Here is a 22,514-nt window from a genome sequence, read left to right as displayed (position 1 = left end):
TGTCGATAAGCAAGCAGGGATGTGAGTTTTGCCAAGCCTCAGGCACATGCCAGAGACCATGAACGATTCCCGACTGTTGTAACGCCAGCCGAAACCCCATCTCCCACGGAGACACGATCCTGCCGTAGCGTCCTTGAAGTTCTCCAGGGCCACTTGAGGATCAGGGCATCCCTCCCTTCATTCCCACAGGAGCCGGTGGGCTGCCCGGGTCTCTGTGGTGTGGCCGCTGGGTCCTCCCGGCTTCGCCGCCTGGAACCGGTGCTCTTCTTCCATCTCCACGTTCTATGCTCGGCTGGCACGAAGGTGTGCCTGCTGGGCGTGAGGCTTGCACGCCCCCCTTTCCTCTTGATTTCTCAGCCCTTCAGGCAGGCACGTGGTGAGCAGCAGCAGGAAGGAATTTCCAAGGCAAGAGAGAGTAGGGTGCCGTCTCTGCGCTTTGCCCGGAACATCCCAAACCAGCACCCCTGTTTCTGCATCTCCCGTCCACAGGTAGCCAGAGACAGAGGCCCTTGGGAGGAGCGATGATGACAAACAACAAGCTGCAGGTGTGACATCCAAGCTGATCAGGGAGAACGTGGGAACACGGTCCAGAAAGAAGCAACAAGAAAGCTGTTGTCACCACAGCAGAATGTCATTACTCTGGCTAGGTCCTTCCTCTTCTTGCCATATAAGAAGCCAGAACTATAGGGGCGCCTGGGTAGCTCAGTCTTTAAGCGTCTGCCTTTGGCTCAGGTCGTGATCCGAGGGTCCTGGGATCGAGTCCCGCATCGGACTCCCTGCTCAGGGGGAAGCCAGCTTCTCCCTCTCCCACTCCCCCTGCTTGTGTTCCCTCTCTCGCTGTCTCTCTCTGTGTCAAATAAATAAATAAAATCTTAAAAAAAAAAAAAGAGAGAGAAAAAAGATGCCAGAACTATCCGCCTGACTCAGTCTGGAGATGGAGACCAGCCTGACCGGGGCAGCTCCGCAGAAGCCTAGAGCGCTATCAGGGTGCGAGGTGGGGCTGGAGGAGCCCAGTTAGAGCTTGCATCTGAGATGAGGGAAAGGCCTGGGTTTCCTATCAAGGAACCAGAGGCTGATAGAGACCGAGCAAAGCTGACGTCCCTCCTGGCCCTACCCGGACCACACTGTTCTCTGGAAAATCTGCACCCCCAGCCAGGGGTTCCTAAACTTTGAATCACAGAGCTCTCTAAGAATCTGATCAAGCAAAAGACCCTCCCTGTTCCACAATGAACACGTGCAGGCACACACAGCTTTGCTTTGTTTTTTTTGGGGGGGGTCACATGTTCTCCAAAACCTGTCTGTGGTCCCTGGACCCCAGCGGGGAGCCTCCGGCTGAAAGCGTGTCTCAGGTCTGCCACCGTTTGGGGACTTGATCCCACAGGGTTGGCAACAAGTACCCCCTGGACTCCTTAGAACCGATCTCCCACCACCCAGCAACTCGGGGTCCCCCACCTTCTCTGTCCTGGGACCCCAGCCGCCCCCATACCTGGAGGGACCTCCAGAGGCTGGGAGTGGTCACCTGCACCCCCCAGCCTGGGCCAGCTCCCCGGGCTGGCTGGGATGAGGGCAGTGCTGGCTCTCCCCTGCCCGCGGGCACACACACAGTTAATCCTCCGCGGCCGCTGTTTGGATAATATGCGCTGGGAGCGTTGGAGGCTCCGCGGCCCCGCTCACATCTGGCTGGGGTTTACTCTTTACGAGTCTGTCCCGCTTTCTTCGTCTCTTCCTTGACTTTCGAGAAACCGCGCTTCCGCTTCTGGCCGGAGAGACCTCAGAACGGAGGAGGTCAAGGTGCCGGGAAGGCAGGGACCCGCTGTTGCCTGCACCCGCCGCCCTTTCTGCACCTTCTTCCCAGAGGACTTTTTCCGTCCTCCTGGCTCTCTCCTCTGACAAGTCTGTTCTCCCCTCCCACCCCCGACCTGGCTGGGAGGAGGCCCCGCTGCTGGGAGATGCTCTAAGCCCCGAGAGGCCACCGCAGGATGCCGGCTGGAGGTAGGTAGGGGCCCTGGCGGGCGGGAGAGGACGCAGGGCTGCTCCACTCCTGCTCCAAGGCTTCAGTGCCGTGATTGCCAGAGCGGAGTAGGAGGGGCCGGGGTGGCAGCAGTGGCAAGGGGCAGAAGGACCGGGAGTCGCGGGGCTGGTCCGGCGCCCGGAGGTGCAGTGGAGAGCGGGGGCTCCGTCTCCCGCTGGGACGAGGGAGCAGGGGCTCTGTGGCAGCCGGATGCTGTCAGGAATGATTGTGCCTGCCTCTTCTTTGCGGGCTGTTTATCTTGCTTCACACTTCTCTAGGCGTGAGAGAAAAAGGAATGGTACCCAAGTCCCCTCTGTACCAAGCGGGGGGCCCCCACCCCGATACTGCCTAGATCGCCTGAGAGACAGATTTGCCCAGCCCTGCCGGTGGCCGATTTGGACCCCACACAGAACAGGAAATGCTGACATTGGCTCCCGCACCTAATGGCCTTGGTGCTCCTGGAGGGGATTCAGTGTGGACAGGGGAAAGTCATGTCCCTTTCTCCTGGGGGACCCTCCTGAGCTGCCTGCACCACTCAGAACCTTCCCTGGCTTAGGGCCGAGTCACCCAGCTGCCGTTAAGCCTCTAGACCTCCAAAGCCTCTCTGTGTCGAGACCCCACGTACAACCATGTTTTTCTAGGCTTTCCACGGGGACAGGTGTGATCCCGATCTGCCCTGGGCACCCACATCGTGTTAGCCTGGTTGCTAGCGTGCTGACTCCTGGGCAGCCCCGTGTCCTCTGTGGGCACGCACGGGCCCTCCCGGTCCACTTGGAAGGGAGGGAGGAAGCGGCCTCCCTCCGCGACTCGTCTGTCTCTTCCATCCCACCGAGTTTCCAGGAGTATGGAGGCAGTTCGGCACACTGGAGCTGCTTCTTTCCAAGCTTTGAAAATGAGGCGTGTCCTGAGAAACTGAGTTTTCTCAACCACTAGCTACATCCTGGGTCCCCGGGGGGAGGATGTGAGGTCCTCCAAGGCTGCTAGGCCTTTGCTTTTTATAGTGCAGGAAAGCACGCAGTCAGCCCCACAAGCAAGGTTGCAGACACATGCACTTGACTGCTGCATTTGCTGCTGGGAGAGGCCTGCCCCAATGCCCCACTAACTAGAGGAGGGAAGAAACACACGGGAAGGGGAAATGGGGCTGAGGCTTGGGTTATCTCGTCCCGTCTCCCTTCCCCACTCTCCCTCTTGACCTGAGAGCCGAGAGGAGCTTAGGGTAAATGGCAGCCATGCGTGTCCCGCATGGCAGGCGCTGAGCAGATGTGGATTCAATTCTCGTCGAGTCTATCAATGGCACTCTCACCGCTGAAGAGCTCAGAGAGGCTCACGACTTGCCCACACGCAGTAGATGGAGGACGCTTGGAGGACCTGCATCTCTGTGCCCAGAGAAGGGGTGTAACTTGCTCAAAGGTGCACAGCTTTCCAAGCCGAGGCTGGGACCTGAGCTGCTTAAGTTTGCAAATGTCCGCCTCCCAGCTGTCCATGGAGAAAGTGCCCAGGGGCAGGAAGTATAGCCAGGTTCTGTTTCCCAGGGACCCCACCCTCTCCTCCCAGTCTCTCCCTCCTCCCTTGAGCCTCTTGTAATGCCAAGGGAAGTGCTCCCAGTGGGCAAGAGGTCAGGGAGACAGAGAAATGCGGGTGCAGGAGGTCTTGGGTGGGGCTTCCCCCGGCCTGAGGATATCGCTGCCTGTCCGGGACAGGTGCAGCCAGCCAGCAAGGGTCACACTCACAGGTGGGTGCTGAGAAGCTGATGTGGTCCCAGAAAGGTGCACAGCCAGCTCCCTCTTCACAGGGCAAACCCAGCTCAGCATAATTTTTTCAGAACATGCTTCTTTCTGTTGTTCTTCCTGGTGCCTCTGGTCCTCCTCCCCCCAAGCTGTAATTAGCATGACTCATAAACCAAATATTCTGGCACTGAACTTCACCCATCAAAACAAAGATGAAAAGAATTTTGTAGATACAGTTGCGCTGCTGGGCGTCCTCACCGGACATAAGCTTGCCACTGGGGCTTTGTCTGCCCGGGCTGGCCCCGTGTGGGGGACCCTGTTCTGGAACTTTGGGGGGGGGCTGGGACTCCAAGGGCCCTAGGGTGGGGGTGACAGTTCACAAAGGAAAGGAAGAATAGAAAGGTCCTCGTGCCTAAGGCAACTCTGCTGAGCCACTGGAGAGGAAAATGGGTGTTTCAGAAGCAGCCTCGCCTCCCTGCCCTGAGAGCCCGTAGATATTTAGGTGGAGGTGATGCTCCCCACCCCTCCCCCAGGCGCTTCATCTTGGTGGTGTAACTACTGCGTGGGCCTAGGGTTATTAATTTTTTTTCCTGTTTTTACCTGCTGAAATCTGCCTTCTCTTTCTTAAAGTCAAGTGAGACAAGGCAGTCCCCTGGACATGACTGTGGGTATATCCCTGACTCCGCACTCGGTCTGCCCACTCGGAGAACAATTTGGAAAAGAATCATCAAAGCCTGCACAAGGCGCTTCCACCCTCTCTCTTGGGGCAGCCCAGCGAGCCTAGGATTCGGGATTGTCAGGGCCCTGCCAGGGGATCTGTGCCTGGGTCCTCAGCCTGGCAGGGTCAGTCCTGCTCTCCAGCACGGACATGCGGAAGCAGGCCCGCCGGTTCTCTTCCTGCTCTGCAAGCCCTGTGCTGGGCTTCTGCTGTGGCAGCCGGTGTCCTCTGACCCTCATCCTCCTGCCTCCTGGGGAGGGACTCAGGGGTGTGGGCAGGAGCAGGAGCTCTTGAGCCCTGGTGGGGGGGGGCACCTTTGTCTCTGGCTTTTCGTCAAAGTTGCCACGGAGAGGTCCCGTGAGCAAGAGACAAGAGCTCCCGGCATCCTTTTCAGCCACTCATCCTTGCCCACGCTTCTTTCCAGGACCGGGCTCAAAGTGGGATGGGTGTGGGCAGAGGCACGGAGGTCCCCTAATGCCCACCCCTGCAGGCCCCTGGAGTCAGCCGCTTCTCCAGCTGTGGACCGGACTGGCACAGTCCTCCTGGGGCGTCCCGCCCTGTCCAGGATGGCTGTCAAGATGGCTATGGGCCAGGCTGGGCCTCAGTGTCTGACCATCTCCCTGGCTCCTGTAGGAATTTTCCTTGAAACAAGACGGAGCAAGGCTGGAGACTGCGGGCAGGGAGGGTCGATGGGAAGGGAGGCTGGAAAAAGAGGCAGACAGGCGGGGCAGGCAGTGGAGGGATTTGGGGGAGTGGAGAAGTCAAGTTCTTGGTGCCCAGGGCCTGGTCAAGGGCTGTTGCTGGCCACAGGTAGAGCCATACTTGGGGAATTCACCAAATCCTTTGCTTGGGGTTGTACCCCCATCCCAAGTGGGGCCATCTGGTTACCAGCCGCCCTCTCCCCTGGGGACCAGGGAAGGAAAAGGACCTTGCCTGAGAGAGCTGCCAGCCCTGGTGGATTTGCAGGTGTGTGCAGGCCAGAAGTTGGGCTGGGCTCGGCAACTGTGCCTTGCAGGTTTGTGCGGCTGGTCTGCAGAGTTGGAGAATGGGGTGTGCTTGGAAACACTGGCGCCCTTCCTTCTTGTGAGGAGTCTAAAAGTGGCTTCTGGTGAGAGATGGGTGGGTCTGGGTGGTTTGGGGGTGGCCCTGGGGCTCTCAGGTCTTTTGGCATTCAGGACACCCTCCTTCTCCACGAAGTTACGGCTGTGAGAGCAAGACCCATGGTTCCGTAAAGTGGCCATAGAGCTCGGCTCGAGGAGCCCTTGAGAATAACACCTACAGAGCAAGCAGAGCTAGACCTGCTGGGGAGGTGAACTGGAGCCCGATGCCCACCTTCCCCTTTTTGTTCCCTTCTCTGCTCCTACATTCTCCTGCGTCGGCTCCCTCTCTGCAGGAGCCTCTGCTAGGGGCTCCACCCACGCCTGATGCCCAGGCAGCACCCCCAGGGATGCACAGACACAGGGCACCCATGCTGCTCCCCACTGCAACGTCAATTCTTTACCCCTTCGGTTCCTGCTAACTGCACTTGGCCGCAGGTCCCTTTGCAACCCAGTGCTCTAGTCGGCTTCTCTCCATCGGAGAGCACTGGGGGCCAGGTGAGACCATTCGCTATCCCTGCACGACATGGGCTTCCCCCTCCTCCCTTTCAGAGCAATGGGCTGTTTCTCTCTACCTTGCAAAAGCAAGACTCTAAAAATGCACATTCAATGGGCCACACTTCCCACACCTCTGACATTTTGAGGTATGGGGTGGTGGTGGTGGGGTGGTTCCTGGTGATTCTGTGCCTAAATCCAAAGGAATTCAACTCAGTGGTGGGTTTTAAGGTGGCAACAGGGAGATCTTAGCACATGGCTTCAGTGACAATGGTTGTCGTGGATCCCCGTGCCCCCTACCATGCCTGACACAGGTGCTGCTCGATAATCTGCTGAGTGAATGAATGAACGAATGGAAGGCCTTGGCTGGTGGATAAATTCCTCAGGGCCAAACGCCACTGCTCCCGTTCCAGCCTTAGCCAAGTGAGCCCCGCAGGTGGATACCCAGAAAGGCGGGAGCGCCCGCTGGACTGTGGTTTGGCAGGATGAGCCTGCCTACCTGGCATCTTTCTGGAGGCCCCTTGAAGTGGGATGGAAGGCACTTTGCTGTCAGACACACCTCTCTACCGTGGGGCCTGGGCTGAGTGGCTCCTTCACTCTGAGCCCGTTTGCTCATCTGAGACATCGAGGTGCGTTGTAGGGGTCAAGCTCAACGGCATCCGGAAAGCACTGTGCCTGGAGCCTGGCACACAGTGGGTGCTTGCTTAGTCAACGGTAGTAGGGCTTTGTTAGAGGGAACCTCTGACAAATGACGGAGCTGCTCCTGGGCCCATTAACTCGCTTGGCCATTGCACAGGGTTCCTAAGAATGGGCTCAAGGATTTGGCTTCCTTCGGTTCCATGGACTCAGTAGCATATACCACCAGCGAGGGGCATGTCGAGGAGAGAACTATCCCCCCTCCTAGAAAACGTGATCTCTCTACCGGGCTTGACTCTGGCCAAGTTAGGTGGCCCTCCCTGGCCTAAGCTGTATCCATGGTAACTCCAGGGGTTCTGCTCCCCGGGGCGGGGGGGGGGGGGGGGGGGGCGGGGTGAGGCTGTATTTCCTTCTTATCGCCCTTTGTCCGGGGCATCCAGCTGGTGCCAGGACTCCGGACTTGAGCGCGCTAGGTCAGTTTATACTCCACGCGGCCCTGCTTGTCCCCAGGCCCCTCCTTCGTGGTCCTTCTCTTTGCTTAGCGTCAAATCTCCTGGAATACACTAAATGCTCTCTGAGTCCCCAGGGCGGGGTTTATTTGTCATTGTTCTAAGTGGAAAATAATGTGTACTTAATGCAAAAAAATATGTGCCTGTTAGAGAGGAAAAAAATCAGAGAAGCCAAAATAAGAAAATGGCAAACATCCCTGTTTTCATTGCCCAGAGATAATTGCTGCTAGCAGCCAGGTGGGTGGCCTTCAGATCCCAGTGGCTGAGTGCATGGACGTGCACTGATGTGCGTGTGTTTCCAACCCAACCTTCGCTCATCAGGAACATCTCTCCACGTGGGCAGTCTTCTGTTTACAGAGGTCGCTAATTGGCGCGGCTGGCTGAAGCTGCCCCTCCCCCACTTGTTTATTTATTTCTTTTTTTATTTATTTGCCTTTCTGTGAAGCACATATCTCCAGGTTAGGTGGCTTGTAACCTTGGTAATGGAGGCAAGGGCTTGTAGCCCTTATGAAGCAAGAGATTTGCGGAGTGCAGATAACAGGAGCGTCTGAGGAGATGGGTCACTCTCCTCCCTTCCCTCCTCTCTCCCCAAATAGCCCCCTCCCTGGAGCTAGAGAGAGGTCTGAACGCCCTGAGGCCCCAGCAGGAAGTGTGGGATCCTAGGTCCTGTTTGCACATTGGCTCTGCTGAAAGGTGAGTGTGGAGTTCCACCAGGGTGGACCAGCAGACGTCAGGCACTGGGGATGTGAGCGAGAGGAGACACAGCTCCCTGGGAGGGGCTCCTGGATCCGGGGGTAGACCCTACCGGACGCTGGGCTCGGAGTGCCTTCCTGGAGGAGCGCCCTCGGGCTGGGCTCTGAAGAACGCATATGGTGGATGAAGAAGGTGGTGGGGGAAGGGACAAGACAGAAGAGAGCCGGCGGCTGGTGTTGGGTCTGCGAGCAGAGCCCCGAGCAGCTCCAGATGGCTGGAGCCAGGCGGCGACGCGGCCAGAGGCAAGCCAGGAGCCAGGTGGTGAAGCGCCAGGTTTAAACATTTTCCTTATTTTCACGGGAAGCCTTTTACGCCCAGGGTGGAATTCGCGTTGGCAGTTCTGCAAGGTGCGTCTGGTGAGCAGGTGGGGAGACGGAGAGACAGAGCAGTGGACGGTTGAGAAAAGAAAAGGTGAGGGGCTGGGGAGGAGGGGACTGGAGGCCCTCGGGAGGCCGGCTGACGGCTCAGAGGTGAGGGCGCACGGCCCCCAGATTTCTGGCCTGGGGGCCCCGTGTGAGCGGCGGCTGTAGCTTCAGAAGCAGGCATGGTGGGGACGGGAGCAGAGTTAGCTCGGGGCTCGAGGTGGAGAGCAGGGGGCAGAGCAGAGAGCAGGTGGTCAGAAGACAGATAAACCGAGCTGTCCCGTGGAACTTTCTGCCACCATGGAAATGTTCTCCCAGCTGGGCTGTTCGAGAGGGCGGCCGCCTAAAACGTCCTGGTGCGGCTGAGAACCGAATTCTTCATTTTTGCTTAATTTTAGTGAATTTATACTTAGCAGGGGCTAGGGGCCACTGTTCTGGGGGGCGCAGGCCGAGAGCTCCTTGGCCAGGCCAGGGTGGGGACAAGGGCTGGGGAGGTGTCACTGGAGAAAGTGACAGAAAAGTGTGTTTTGAGGGGGAGGAGCTGATGGCCGAGGCCATCGTCTGGGAGACACCTGTCCCTGAGGGCGAGACAGTGAAGGACAGATGCTGGGAGACAGGCTGAGCTGGAGCAGGGACGGAAGAGGAGGTGGCCAGCCCAGCACTGTGTGCATGCTGAGCTAAATTATATTCGTGACCTAGAAGCCACTGGGTGTGGGACAAATTTCTATCTTCTGCCACGCTTCCTTGGGAGGTGTCTCTGGGATGTTGGGGTGATGTCTAGGTCCCAGAAGAACCGAAGACATTGGCACTGCTTGCACAGACCCTGAGGGCGTCCCGGCTGTGGGTAAGCGGGCCCTGGGCCAGGCCACCTGCAGAGCAGGCTCACGGCAGGGCACGAGCTGTGGGGGGCTCTTCTCTCTCATGCAGTTCTCAGAGCAAGGGCGAGCCTGCAGCCCAAGGCCTGACAGCTGGGAGGTGATCTAAGGACAGTGCTCTAGTCAAGGAGGTCTTTGTTTGCACTGGGATGGACTCGGAGCTGGGGAGGCTGGGCTGGCCAGGTGCCCCCGGAGGCCCGACGCCTGCAGCCCACGTGGTCTCGCTGTTTGCGGGGCCTGGGCAGAAGCCCGTGCCCGCTCTCGGCGCCAGGTGAGCCTTTCCTTGCCGAGGCACTGTTGGCCCAGGAGAGATGGAGAAGTTTCAGGTTGGGGGGACCGCTTGCCTTCTCTTTTCTTTACTGTTTTGTCCCGAGCCAGCCTCTCTGCTAGGCAGGGAAGAGTTAGCCCTTGCTTATTTTTTTTTTTTTTAAGATTTTATTTATTTATTTGAGAGAGAGAGAGAATGAGAGATAGAAAGCACGAGAGGGAAGAGGGTCAGAGGGAGAAGCAGACTCCCTGCTGAGCAGGAAGCCCCATGTGGGACTCGATCCCGGGACTCCAGGATCATGACCTGAGCCGAAGGCAGTCGCTTAACCAACTGAGCCACCCAGGCGCCCTAGCCCTTGCTTATTAACCAGTAAGTAGCTCCAAAAGACCCCATCTCCATCCCTGGCCGTGTGCTTTGGAGGTCACCAAATAAACCCCAGAACCTTAAAAAGTAAACCCTACTTCTCTAAGCCGGAGAGCAGCTCCTTGGAGAAGGGAAAAGAAAGATTCAGTGAGTGGCACAGGTTCCAGGCAGGAACTGACCGATGTTCCCTTAATAAAGGGTCCTCATGCCCCCACCACTGCCTCCTTTACAGGGCGGGCGGGCGGGGGGGCGCGGAGCAGGGAGGGTCCGGGGCCAGCTAGGCTGCCTGGCTACAGAGGGGAAATTAGATATTAAATGGGTTTCTGAAATTGGTGAACAAGCGCCGTTTATCAACTGGAAGTCACTCTGCCTCCCTCCTTCCCGTCACCAGAGGAGTTTGGTGAGAGGAAAGTTAGCGTGACGAATGGCTTCTGGGGAAGGAAAGCAGGGGTCACGTGATGGTCATCAGGGCCAGAGGGACACCCCAACATGGCGCTCTCTCCTTCCTGGGCACCCCAGGATCTAAACCGAGCAGGCTTCCTGCAGCTGCTGGAGAGCTCTGAGCTCTTCAGTGGGAGAGTTCCAGCAGATGTCAAAGCAGAGAGGGGCAGCCTCGGAGCTTCCTTTCTGGTTGGGAGGATGCCGGGGGAGCGGGAGGTGGCAGGAGCAGACGTGCGGAGGGGGCCGCGGCGGCGCAAGCACTGTTGACGCCACGCTGAAACAAGGAGTGATCGCATGCCACGCTAACTTGCATTCTTGGCCTAGAAGCCATGAGGTGTGGGAGAAAGCCCCGTTTTATGCCAAGCTTCCTCTGGAGCCGTGTGTAAGATTTTGGGGTAATGTCCAGGCACTACAAAAGCCAGATAAAGGATATTTGTCTTGGGTGTATTGAAGTCTGGGCCCCAGCCAGAGCTCCTGGAAAGCATCACCTGGAGGCAAATGGCAGAAAGGAGGAGAGACCTTCAGGAGATATTAAAGGGGGTGGGTGACTGACTTGATGTGGCGGATGCATGAGAGGAAGAAGCCCAAATGACTCCCAGATTTCTGGCCGGCTGCTTGTTCTGAGCCCTGCTTCCTCCCCGCCCCCCCACACCGTCTGGTCCGATAGCGCTTCCTGCCATGATCGGAACGCTCTGTTCTGTGTCGTCCAGCGTGGGAGCTACCAAACATATGCAGCTACCGACGGCTCGGGATGCGGCTGGTGTGGCCGAGGACCTGAACTTCGAATTTTATTTAATTGTATTTAATTAGTTTAAAATGAAATAGCCACACACGGCACAGCGGCCGTCGCCCTGGATGGCGCAAGCCTTGAAGCTTCTTTAGGCACTTTACCACTTTGATCCCACGTTCGCCATTCTGTCTTGAGCCGCGATTGAGTGCACGTCTGTCTCTTCACTGGACTGTAATCTTTTCAAGGTCAGGGAGGGAATTTCACATATGGTAGGATCGCTCTCTCCCGAGCTCCGACACAAGGCTGGGCACATCGTGGGCCTTCGGTGAGTCCAGGCCCATGCAAGATGTTCTGCTGAGAGGGAGGAAATGTCTTGTCTTCTAAACTTCTTATCCAGGGAGATCCTAGGCTTCTTGCCTCCAGGAAAAACTGGTCACCCGCTGAGGATTAAGGAAGAGGGAAAACCATGTTTATAAATGCTTTTGTCAGATGGCACTGGGCTGGGTGTGGCATCATGGCCAAACGCAAACATGTGGCGCCTGGGCTCTGGGAGTTTCCCGGCAGATCCCAGGCAGGGCAACACAGAGGGCGGTGGGACGGATCTTAAACAGACACCGGGAAACTGCAGTGTAGGTCTGAAGACTGTCTCTTTAAAGGATTCACCCCGCGTCCATCCCATGAGAAGGGATGAAAATTATTAATGAGGAAGTGTTCTCAGACCCCGTAAATGGCCCAGCTCCCTCTTTTGCACCCCCAGTCCTGCAAAGGAGGTTCTATCTCTTGGGGGGAGGTTAAGCTGGAGCTAGATGGGAGGGCTGAGGGCAGAGCAGCCGAGGAGCCACGGGCCTTCTGGGGCAGGGAGTAGGAGGAAAAAGGTGTTTGTGGAGTTGCCATGGGATTTGGCAAACGAATTTCTTCACAAGGTTTGAGAATGGCAAGTCAGGAACTTGAGTCACGTTGCAGTTGGCCTCAGATGCCTTGACCGCAAGGCAGCCTGGAGACTGGACCGTGTGGGCCAGATGGTGAGGGTTACACACCACTGGCCGAGAAGTCCCGGGGGCCCGGCCCTGCCTCCGCTGGGTGCAACGTGGTCTTCTGAGCGAACCTTCCTGGGGGCAAAGCTTCACCCTCTGTTGGTGACTTCATTTCACTGGAAATAGCTAAAAGTGATTTGGAGCCAAGTTTGTTTGGATGTTGGGCAATACTGTTTTTGCCCAAAAGTGACTAAAATGATCATAATGTCATGATGCTGCCTTTTCTGTGGGACTTGGTAAAATGGCTTTTCAGATATTTTTGAAGAAGGAAAGATTTCACTCAGGGTTTGCTTTGGCCCCAAAGAGGAGGTTCTTGAGGAGAACCACCAGCCTCTTCTGCCCTTCACTTTGTCAGCCTGGTGCTTCTGACTCCTTGCCGGCTCCCTCCCCACTGATATCATCACCCTGAAGGCGGCTGCATCCAGGTCCCCACTAGGAAGAGACATACCAATGTGCCAAATGGTGCTCCCCCTGGGGCTAGAGCACTGACCTTCAGCTAGGGGGAATTCTGCCTTCCCAGGGTACAGACTTCCAGCAAAGTCTGGAGACGTTTTTGGCTGTCACAACAGGGAGTGGGGGGGTATCAGTAGAATCCAGTGCATGGAGTCCAGGGATGCTGATAAATATCTTGCAGTGCACAGGACAACCTCCCACAACAAAGAGTGAGTCAGCCCCAAATGTCAATAGTGCCGAGGCTGAGAAACCCTGGGGACCAAAGAATCCGAGGTAGCTTTTTATGTGTGTTTGTTTTTATCTCCCGACTTTTCCAAGATTAATATATGTTACTTTGATTTCAGAAAAAAAAAATGTTTGAAGAAAGGAAAACCTCTTTTCCTTTCAAGTGATGCAAGCTTGGCATTTAAAGGAGGAAAAAAAAAGAGTAATTATTGAGGTGCCAAGGTAAAACAGAGGAAATACAGAAAAAGGGAAATAGACAACTTTAGAAAAGTCCATTTCACAAACATTTGTTGGGCAGCGATCAAGTTCAGGGTGCTGCAGGATGCTCGGCCGGTCCAAGATGAACAAGACCAGGAGGACAGGGTCTGCTGTGCAGAATCTTACAGGCCAAGCAAAACTCTGCAGAACGAGACAACAGGAAAAACAAAATCTGAAAAGAGGACAGAGAGGTTTTGCCAGCTGAGGGTCTGGGAAGGCCTCGGGAAGAAGAGGAGGTGCTTGAGTTGGGTCTTGAGGACCGGGCAGGGTACGGATAGGATCTGAGGGCAGCCTGTTGAGGTCAAATCCACTGCCCCCCTCCAGCCCCCACTTACAGGTTGGGTGGTCTGAGGCTAATCAACTTCTCTACATCTCTGTTTCCTCGTTTGTAAGTTTGGTAGAATAATGGATGAATATTGTCTCCTTGAAGGATTCACCGCAGACTCCTCCGAGGCCGCTGGTGGGATAAGAATTACTAATGAGGAAGTGTTCTCGGACCTAACCCTGACTTGTAAGATCAGAAGAATCAATTGAGATGATGCCTGGACACTCAGCTAGCGCCTGGGGCAGCTGTAGGTCCTATGAGGCTGGTTTTTAATAGAAGAGAGGAGGAGAATGGGAACTCCTGGCCAGGGGAGCAGGTTGTGTGCGGTTGGACAGATGCCAGGAGTTTAGGGGAGTGGCTGGAAGCTGGGATTCAAAAGCATGGTCCGAGGCCGAGGAGCACTGACAGCACCTGGGGCTTTTGGTAAATGCAGACTCTCAAGCCCTGTCCCAGACCTGCTGAATCAGAATCTGCATTTTAACCAGATTTCCCAGGTGGTATGTGTGTACATGAAAGTCTGCAAAGCAGGGAGCTTGAGCACAGGATGAGGGATGCTGTACAATGTGGCTGAAAAGTGGGGACAGACTGGGGTGTCATGCATGCTCTGCCAAGGAGAAATGATGGATGGATGGATGGACAAATGGACAAATGGATGGACGGATGGATGGGTGGATGGACAAATGGACAAATGGATGGACGGATGGATGGACAAATGGATGGATGGATGGATAGGTAGATAATTTTAATATGTATTTTATAAATTCACATAAACATGTACAGTAGAGATTCTGAGTGGGGGGCTGGTCCAAGTAGTCTCTTGACCACTGGGCAGGTCTCTGGGCCCTGACGCTTGGGAGGGATGGTTGGTTGGCAGAGAACTCAAAGGTGAGGAGGCCCCGCTGATCCACTGCAGTGGATGGGGTGGGGAGTCATGCAGGGATTGAAGACCCAGCAGAGGTGTGGGTGATAAGGGAGGAAGGGATTTCTGGGGAGGCAGCCTCCCTAGCTCAGAGGCTCATCACATCTCTGAGGATCCACCCAGAGAGCCTCTGGCTCCTGCTGTTTCTGTCCCAGGCTCTGGTTCCCAAATCTCTGTCTCCCCCATGTTCTCTTGATTTGGCATGGGGGCTTCAGCAGGGAGGGCTCCCAGGGCAGCCTCTCTTCAGCGCTGTAACGGCAAAACCACCGACATGCAGAGTAAAGAACAAAGCCCAAAAGTCAACCTACTAGCTACAAGGTCATGCCCCACCAGCTAGAAGTTCTCCGAGCAATGGGGGTGTTTGAGGGAAGCCCATGGCCTCCCCCAGCCGACAAAAGGAGCCTTCATCTGTGTAGATGATTCCTGACAAAAAAAGAACACTGTCTTGGGATTTAATTGTCCTTAAACATAAAAGAGGAGTTAAAGAAAAATCAGACATGGGACCTTTCGAGATCTGCCTCTCAGTAGCGACCTGGATCCCACTTGTAACTTGGCTTTCGAGGGGTGGGTGGTCCTTACTCCCCCAGACCTCCGTTTCTCACGGGGCAGCTGAAAGGGTTGAACTCTCTGTCCTCACTGGGCCCGTGAGGTGCTGCATTGTATGTTTTGGTGAGAACCAAGATGGGTTTGGATCGCCCAGTTACGCACTCCTGCCGTGGGGAGGTTTCCCCGCCCACCACAAACAGCCAGGCACACGGGACTTCTGACTCCAGACTGTGGAAAATGCTCCCCGAGTTAGCTGGGGTAGACGCCTCCAACGGTGGAAAGGGATGGGATGTTTTGCCTATTTTAAGCCCAAGCACTGCCCCCTAATGGGCTCACTGGGGACCCACAGTGGACACGTCTTTCTAGAAGGGCTATTCTCAATACTGGCCGAGGAGCTGTCCAGAGCTTTCGCCTGAGAGGTTTGGCACCAGCCCAGCCGGCTGAGGCTCCATGGGCCAAATGTGTCTGTGCACGTGCGTGTGCACACACGTGCGCCGTGTGAGAGCATGTGGGTGTGCGAGCGTGCACGTGGGTACACGTGTGTTGAGAGTGTGCAGACATGTGAGTATGTGAATATGTGAGTGTGTGCACATACAGGTACTGAGTGTGCTGAATGCATGTGGGAGTGTGGGAGTGTGTCGAGTGGGTGAGAATATGCACACGAGGTGTGTGACTATGCACTGAGGTGTATGAGTGTGTATGAGTGAATGTGTTAGGATGGTGCAAACGTGTAGGTGCAAGAGTAGGTTCATGTATGTGCTAGCGTTGTCACATGTGAGAGTGTGTGAGTGCACGTGTGCACCTACCGCGCATGAGAACTGGGTACACAGGCACACGTGTTGTAAGTTCGAGAGCACATGAGTGTACGCGGATGAGCGTGTGGAGAACATGTGGGAGTGTGTGAGTGTGAGTGTACATGTGTGTGGTCACCCTCCCTGAAGGTGCCGTGGCTGAAGCATTCCGGGTTTCGTGAGTCTGGCCACGGCTCGGGCTGGCTTCTCTGCAGGGCCCGCTCCAGCCCGCGTCCTTCCCCGCGTGTGTTTCCTGGCAGGGACCGGCAGGAAGATGGGCTCCTGGGGACTGAGACTCGTGCTGGCGTGCTGCCTGCTGCTGGCCTTCGCCTGTGGCCCGGCGCTGGGCCGTGTGCCACAGGGTCCACAGGAGGTGCAGGAGCAGGAGGGGACCAAGGAGCCGCCGCTGGACCACGCTGAGAGGTGAGAGATGGGGAGGTGTGGATGCAGGAGCTTGGGTTTGGTGGGTTGAGCCTGGGGTCCAGGGCACCCCAGGGGGGGCTTGTTTGGGGCTGGATGTGAATAGCCAAAGCTGAAGGAAGTGTCCTTGCCGACACTGGTGCTGGAGGACAGCCCAGCCATTTCTCCTTTGAGTGACCCCAGGGCCTTATCTGAAAGGGAGGACAATGACCCACCTTGCTCTAACCCCAAAGGGATTGGGTTTCTGTAAGGTTTTGCAGACACATCCTTAGGTGAAGACTTCCCCCAAACCCCAACCCCAGCCCTCCGTTTGTCCTTCTATTCTAGCTTCGAGAATATCTTCCAGGGCTCTGAGTGCTACTTGCAAGTAGGAGGCAGGGATGCTGCCGTGAGCTGGTCCGGGGACCCTAACCATCTGATCAGGCCGCCAGTGGGAGAGGATTGCTCAGGGCCGGCAGAGAAGTTGTGCTTTTCTCGGAAAGTCATGAATTTCTCCTGAATGTCATCCTCTTCATGGATGTGACCTTCGATAATATAGAGACTTTGGGCTATTTGGAATATTTAGTAGGGATGCACAAAATGCTTAGGATTGCTCATGAAACTGTCATTCATCAAATGTGAGGTCCTAGACACCTGGGAGACAGGCTGATGCTTTGGATTTCTTCGTTATTCTGAGTTTTGGGTTGACTCGATACCCACGGCTTCAGGCTGTCTTCAGAGGATGGTGTGGGACACGCCGACATCCATCATCTCCTCCCCCTCAGCCCCTCCCCCACTTCTCCCCCTCCTCACTTTTCGTTCAGTGAACGCTGAGTGCCTACTATTGATCTGGCCATCTGCCAGGCACTGGGGGACATGCACAAATGGCAGTTCTGGCCTCCAGGAGCTCTGAGGCCATGGGGAAGCAGACACACATGACCCAGAGCAGTGAGGTAGGCTCTGTAGTACAGGTGTGCCCACAATGCTGGGGGTGGGGGTGGGGGTGGGGGGAGACTGAGCAAAGGAGTGACCGCATCTTGAAGGATACCTGTGCCTGGGGAGCATCCCAAGTGCAGGAGGAGCGTGTGGCCGTGCTAGGTGGGTTTGGGGTAGTGGGGTTGATGTTGGAGGGTGGGAAGGGGAGGGGAGGTAGCCTGGTGGGGAGGGGTCTCTCCTGAACTTAATCCTACAGGGAGTCATGAGGGATCATCATGAAGCGGGTGGGGACATCACGGAGAGGTTTCCATGTCATGACATTCCAGAAAGAATGCTGGAGAAGGCAGGGTGACTGGGAGGTGTGGAGAGAGGCAGATTCCAGGAGAGCAGTCAGAATGGTAACGGTCCCCCAGAGCTGGGGAGGCCCGAAGGCCCGGCTTCTGCAGGTACCTTGGTGCTGGGGGTGGGGTGACTGCTCAGGACCTCATGATCCTCAGAACTGGGTGGCGAGGCTGGAGAAGCCTCTTGAATGAGCCTCAGATTCCATTCTGGGTGACCGGTGATGGTGTCGTGAAGAGGGTTCGGAAAGAGAAGTTTCCAGGGGCAGAGCGATGGGCCGACACTTTTGGACACATCACCTTTGTGGGGCTTGCTGACCGTAGATGGGGACTTCTGGCGAGAGGTGGGGGTCCACCTGGGAGTCCAGTGCTTGTGCGGCGTGAATTTAGGGGGTACAGACCCATTTCCCGGATTGTCTGGGGTTTAAAAGCAGGAGCAGAGGTAGAGAAGGAAGCAGCCATTGAGATGGAGGGACCGTCTCAGAGATGTCACAGCTCCAGAGCCTGGAGCAAAGAGCGGAGGCCAGAACGAGCAGTGGGTGCCGCAAGGTGGCAGCGTGGAGCCCTCAGCGGCCACCTGCCCAGTGTCCCTAGTAAACAGTAGAGTGGCTCTCCAGGGGCTGCAGCTCAAACGAATCCCAAGATCATTTACAAATGAGTCAGCTTAATGTCGCATCTTCTGGAATCACAGTGGCATGAAGGGGACCCACGGCTTGGTCACACATCATCTGAAACCCCTCCCAGAGGGGCAGATCTCTCCGAGCAGCCTCTGTCTTGCGGGGCCCTCAAATTAGCACTGTTTTTGTAGTCACTGTTTCCATCACGAGTATTGCCATGACCAGAAGACAGAGGAGCTCTTCCAGAAACTTCATGTAGGGTCCCAGAGTTCGCCCAGAGCCACTGCTGTCTGTGTCAGGGAAAGAGCACACAGTCTGGCACATCCAGGCCAGAGGGAAGGCATGCAGGTAGACCAGACCCTCCGGCAGCAGAAGAGAGAGGGGGGTCCCAGCTCCCAGAGCTCGTGGCCTTCCCTGTAATGCCTTTATTCCCTTAGGGATGAAGAAAACCATGAAAAGTACAGCCCCAGGCAGGGTGAGGAGGCCCCTGCTTCCCGGTGCTTTCGCTGCTGTGACCCTGGCAGCCCCGTGTACCAGGCCATCCCCATGCCGCAGATCAACATCACCATCTTGAAAGGTCAGAGGGCTGCAAAGCCGCCAAGGGGAGCTACCCCTGGGCGGGAGGGGGGGGGTGCTCTGTGCTGAGCAGGGAGAAGATGCAGTGGTTAGGGTGGATGAGGCAGGTGCAGAATGGCTCCCGCAGGGCCCGGCGCAGGGGCAGGCTATCCTCTAGGGGTGAAGGAGGGGAAACTCCCATCTGAGGCTCTGCCCCCTCGCCAGGAGGAGAGATTGGAAAGAGGCCTGCAGAACCAGGACAGGGGGAGGGTCTCCCCCCAGGCTGCACCCGAGCCTCTGTAACCGCTGTTTAGAGGCTCGGTGGGCCCCGCCCCCTCCGCCCCCAGCCCACTTTCTGAAATGCCCCGGGCCGCCGCGGTCCAGATAACCTAGCACAGCCCTGCGAGGTCTGACTGAGGAGCTCTGGGGCGAGCCTGACATCTGCAGTTCATTTGCTCTGAGTCTGCCATGGGCCTGGCCGCAGCGCCTGTTGCATTTGGACAAACCCCCACGTTCCCTTTTCTTTGCCAGGACTTTCCAGAGGGGGGGGAAATGATTGTTTCTGGATGAAAATAGAACACTCCTTATAGTTGGGTCAGCTTGCCTGACACTGCGTGTTTTCCTGTCCTTTTAGGTGAGAAGGGTGACCGGGGAGACCGCGGCTTGCAAGGGAAATACGGCAAGACGGGCTCCGTGGGCGCCAGGGGCCACATGGGCCCCAAAGGGCAGAAGGGGTCCATGGGGGCCCCCGGGGACCGCTGCAAGAACCACTACGCCGCCTTCTCGGTGGGCCGCAAGAAGCCTCTGCACAGCAACGACTACTACCAGACCGTGATCTTTGACACGGAGTTCGTGAATCTCTACGGCCACTTCAACATGTTCACGGGCAAGTTCTACTGCTACGTGCCAGGCATCTACTTCTTCAGCCTCAACGTGCACACCTGGAACCAGAAGGAGACGTACCTGCACATCATGAAGAACGGGGAGGAGGTGGTGATCCTGTACGCCCAGGTGAGCGACCGCAGCATCATGCAGAGCCAGAGTCTGATGCTCGAGCTGCGGGACCAGGACGAGGTCTGGGTGCGCCTCTTCAAGGGCGAGCGGGAGAACGCCATCTTCAGTGACGAGTTTGACACCTACATCACCTTCAGCGGCTACCTGGTCAAGCACGCCTTGGAGCCCTAGCCCGGAGGCCCTTCAGCCCTGCACTGTGCTCGCTGCAGCCCCTCCCCAGGCCTGGCTTCCCTGCCCCAGCACCCCAGCTTCGCGGCCTTCTACATGACGCCCCTCAAGGAAGGGGAAGCAAGAGCAGCTGTGCTTGCCGGCCACGCGGGCTCCTGGGTGGGCTTAGCAGGCAGGCACCTGCGAGGAGTTGGGGGGGGGCTCCCAGGTCCCCTCCGTGCGCATATCCATACGCGACCCCGCGGGCAGGCCGCCACATGGCAGGGTGTCCCAGAGTCCTCCTTGCTCCCGGGGCTGGAAATAATGAGGGAAATTCTAAAGTTTGTGAAAGGAGCAAAGGTAAGCCATGTGGGAAAAGGGAGGTATAATTTTGCCTCTGCTCCAGCTGCACTGACTCCCCGGGGAGGCTGCTCTCCCCTGAGCTTGCATGTTCCAGAGGACCGGAAGTAGACGCGGTGGGCCACGGGGGAAGGGGTGGAGGGTGTGGGGACCCTCTTAGGCCATGTATGAGCCTTCTTGGGCAACAGCTGGACTGACATCCACGTCTGGGGGACATCCTGGCCTTGCCCGCGGGTTCAGCTGGTATTTCTGAGCCACAATAGTGAGGGGGTTCAGGTTCGGGTAGTGAATGTTAGCTTTCAGCCCTTGGCCCTGGTCTCTGGGCTGAGAGAAGCAGCCTGCTTGCCAGAAGCCACAGACTCCTGAGTGCAGCTGGGGACCTCAGGAGCCCCTGGGTCTGCAGATGTTTCCATGAGGAGCAAAGCTCAATACATCCACGGCACAGCCATCCTTCCCGGCACGGCTCTGCTCCACGCCCCCCTACGGCCCAGGAGCCCTGCGCAGGGCCTTCACTCCTGTCACCCCGGCATTCCTCCTTCTAGACGGGTCAGCCACGGAAGGCACTGGGGCCTTCGTTTTGTAGCAGGATCATGCTTAGATAATATTTTCTACAAAACCTCCTTGCACACCATCTCTGAGTCCTATTGCCCAGAGGGTTCAACACTCGGCAGCCCCGGGGCTCTCCCCCAGGCCTCTTTGGTCAGCAGCCCGAGACAACATGGGAGGAACTTCCTCTGGGCCCCAGAGCAGGGAAGAGCTGGAAGGGGCTGGAAGGCTCCCCCTCTACCTGTCTCGGAGCCCCCATGGGGTACCATCCCTCTGCCCAGGAGAGAAGGCATGTCTCAACCACTGGAGTCAGAACCCTCTCTCTGAGGTGGGGTGTAGATGTGCCCAAAGGGGCTGCTGCCTGGAATTGGTGCTCTGGCCTGTGGGTGGCTTTGGCCGGGTGGCCCTTCCCTGCCTCTCTCCATTAATGCCCAGGGCCAGAGTCCTGCCTCTACCTGCTCGGGCCCCTGAGTCCCTCCAGGAACCTTCCTTCCCACCGCCTGGTGACCCTTGGTCTTGACCCATCCCTCTGCTCTCCCTGGGCCTTGCCACCGGGTCGGGGGTCTGCACATCCTTCCCTCTGAAGGACTTCTGCTGGTCAGACTTGAAAAATGGAGTTTCTCCGGGCGTGCTGGTGAGCAGAGTGCCCGCCTCCTGCTTTGTGCTGTCCCAATGCTCTTTCAGAAAACATTAAACTTGGACCATGTGTCTCAGCATCATGGCCTCCTCAGTTTGCTCCTTGAACCAAACCCTCCTCCTTCCTCTCCCCACCCCTGCACCCCACCTACTGCCTGTTGGAGGCCTGGGGGTCCCCAGCTTGGCACCCGGGAACATAGGTAGCCAGCGGGCACAGCCTGGGCCCTGAAGGGCCTTGTTCCTCAGGGGAACACACTGTATAGGCTCAGCCGGACATGGTCGCATTGGGCACCCTGTGCTTAGCGGAGCCTGCGAGCGGCGGGCAGGAGGCAGGGCTTAGGCAAGGGTGGTCTGGGTCCCGGGGCTGCCGTAACAAACTGCCACAAGCCCGATGGCTTGAAACAATACACATTTATTCTCTCGCAGGCTTAGAGTCCAGGACTCCTACACTGAGGTGTGGACAGGGCCATGTTTCCTCCCAGGTCTGTAGGGAAGGGTTCTTCCTTGCTTCTTTTAGCTTCCGGTGGCCCCGGTATTCCGTGGCTGGTGGCCGAGTCACTCCGGTCTCTGCCTATCTCCATCTGCACGTGGCCTTCTTTCTTGTGCCTGTTAGACCTTTCCTTTAGACACCTGACATTGGACTTAGGGCCCATCCTGAATCCAGGATGATCTCCTCTCAAGATCCTTAACTTAATGACATCGGCAAAGACCTTATTTCCAAGTAAGGTCACGGTCATGGGTCTCAGGGGTGAGGAGGACTCGGATGTACTTTTTGGGGGAATACAATTCAACCCACTACAGTGACCTGCGGGCTTGAATACCCCCACCAACAGCTTCCTTCGTGCTCGAGCCGTGAAGAGATGTTCCTTTCTCTTCTCTCTACAGCTTGTCAACTCGGTTAGCGGCCAGGGCCCTTGCCTGATGGCCAGCAGGGAGTGCAGTGTCCTTCTTTTGCCTGGTTCTAGGATCAGCCTGTGCTCAGCCCTGGGCTGGGGCCAGGTGGGAACCAGCAGATCCTGAAATTCTGCTCCCTGTAAGACAAAGAGCAGACACCGCCTCCACAGAGCCGAGGCCATCCATAGAAGGAAGTGCCTTCTATGCAGCTGGGAGGAGGGGCTGAGGGTATTCCCCAAAGATGTATGGGAGGAATGGGTCAGCCTCACCCAGGTGCCTACTGCCTTGGGGTACAGTCACACGGACATTGTTAACACCTGTTCTGTCACCCGCCAAGCCAACGTGGGAGACGAGGAGGCACCTGCTCCCAAGCCCACACAATGCCCTCTCTCGCGCTTTGAGCTCCCCCACACCCAGCCCTTCCTGCCGCTGTCTTTCCACTCCCTTTCTGATTGCATTTCTCGCTCTCCAAATATTTACCCTGCATCTGCTTTGTGGTGCTAGGTGCTGGGGGCATCATGACACATAAGATGGGG

At 56.8% G+C, this 22,514-nt stretch overlaps 1 protein-coding gene across 3 annotated transcripts; it reads left to right on the top strand.

The window, feature by feature from the left end:
* Positions 1-1,636: 1,636 nt before the first annotated feature.
* Positions 1,637-21,796, top strand: C1QTNF1 (C1q and TNF related 1). 3 transcript variants are annotated; one of them, XM_025859834.2, is made up of 4 exons: positions 1,637-1,992; positions 15,797-15,959; positions 18,264-18,403; positions 19,016-21,795. In XM_025859834.2, exons 1-4 carry the CDS (start codon positions 1,980-1,982, stop codon positions 19,564-19,566), a joined length of 867 nt encoding a protein of 288 aa, XP_025715619.1. In that variant the 5' UTR covers positions 1,637-1,979; the 3' UTR covers positions 19,567-21,795. The 3 variants fall into 3 exon arrangements, with proteins under 3 accessions (XP_025715619.1, XP_073742097.1, XP_073742096.1); XM_073885996.1 differs by lacking the exon at positions 1,637-1,992 and adding an exon at positions 7,868-7,886 and having other exon boundaries at positions 19,016-21,796; XM_073885995.1 differs by lacking the exon at positions 1,637-1,992 and adding an exon at positions 9,035-9,152 and having other exon boundaries at positions 19,016-21,796.
* The last annotated feature ends 718 nt before the right edge of the window (positions 21,797-22,514 follow it).

Source organism: Callorhinus ursinus, unplaced genomic scaffold (assembly GCF_003265705.2).
Source record: "Callorhinus ursinus isolate GAN/ISIS: 27379988/994484 unplaced genomic scaffold, GSC_fseal_2.0 scaffold68, whole genome shotgun sequence".
Classification (NCBI taxonomy): Eukaryota; Metazoa; Chordata; class Mammalia; order Carnivora; family Otariidae; genus Callorhinus; species Callorhinus ursinus.
This window is presented reverse-complemented; position numbering and strand designations above follow the sequence as displayed.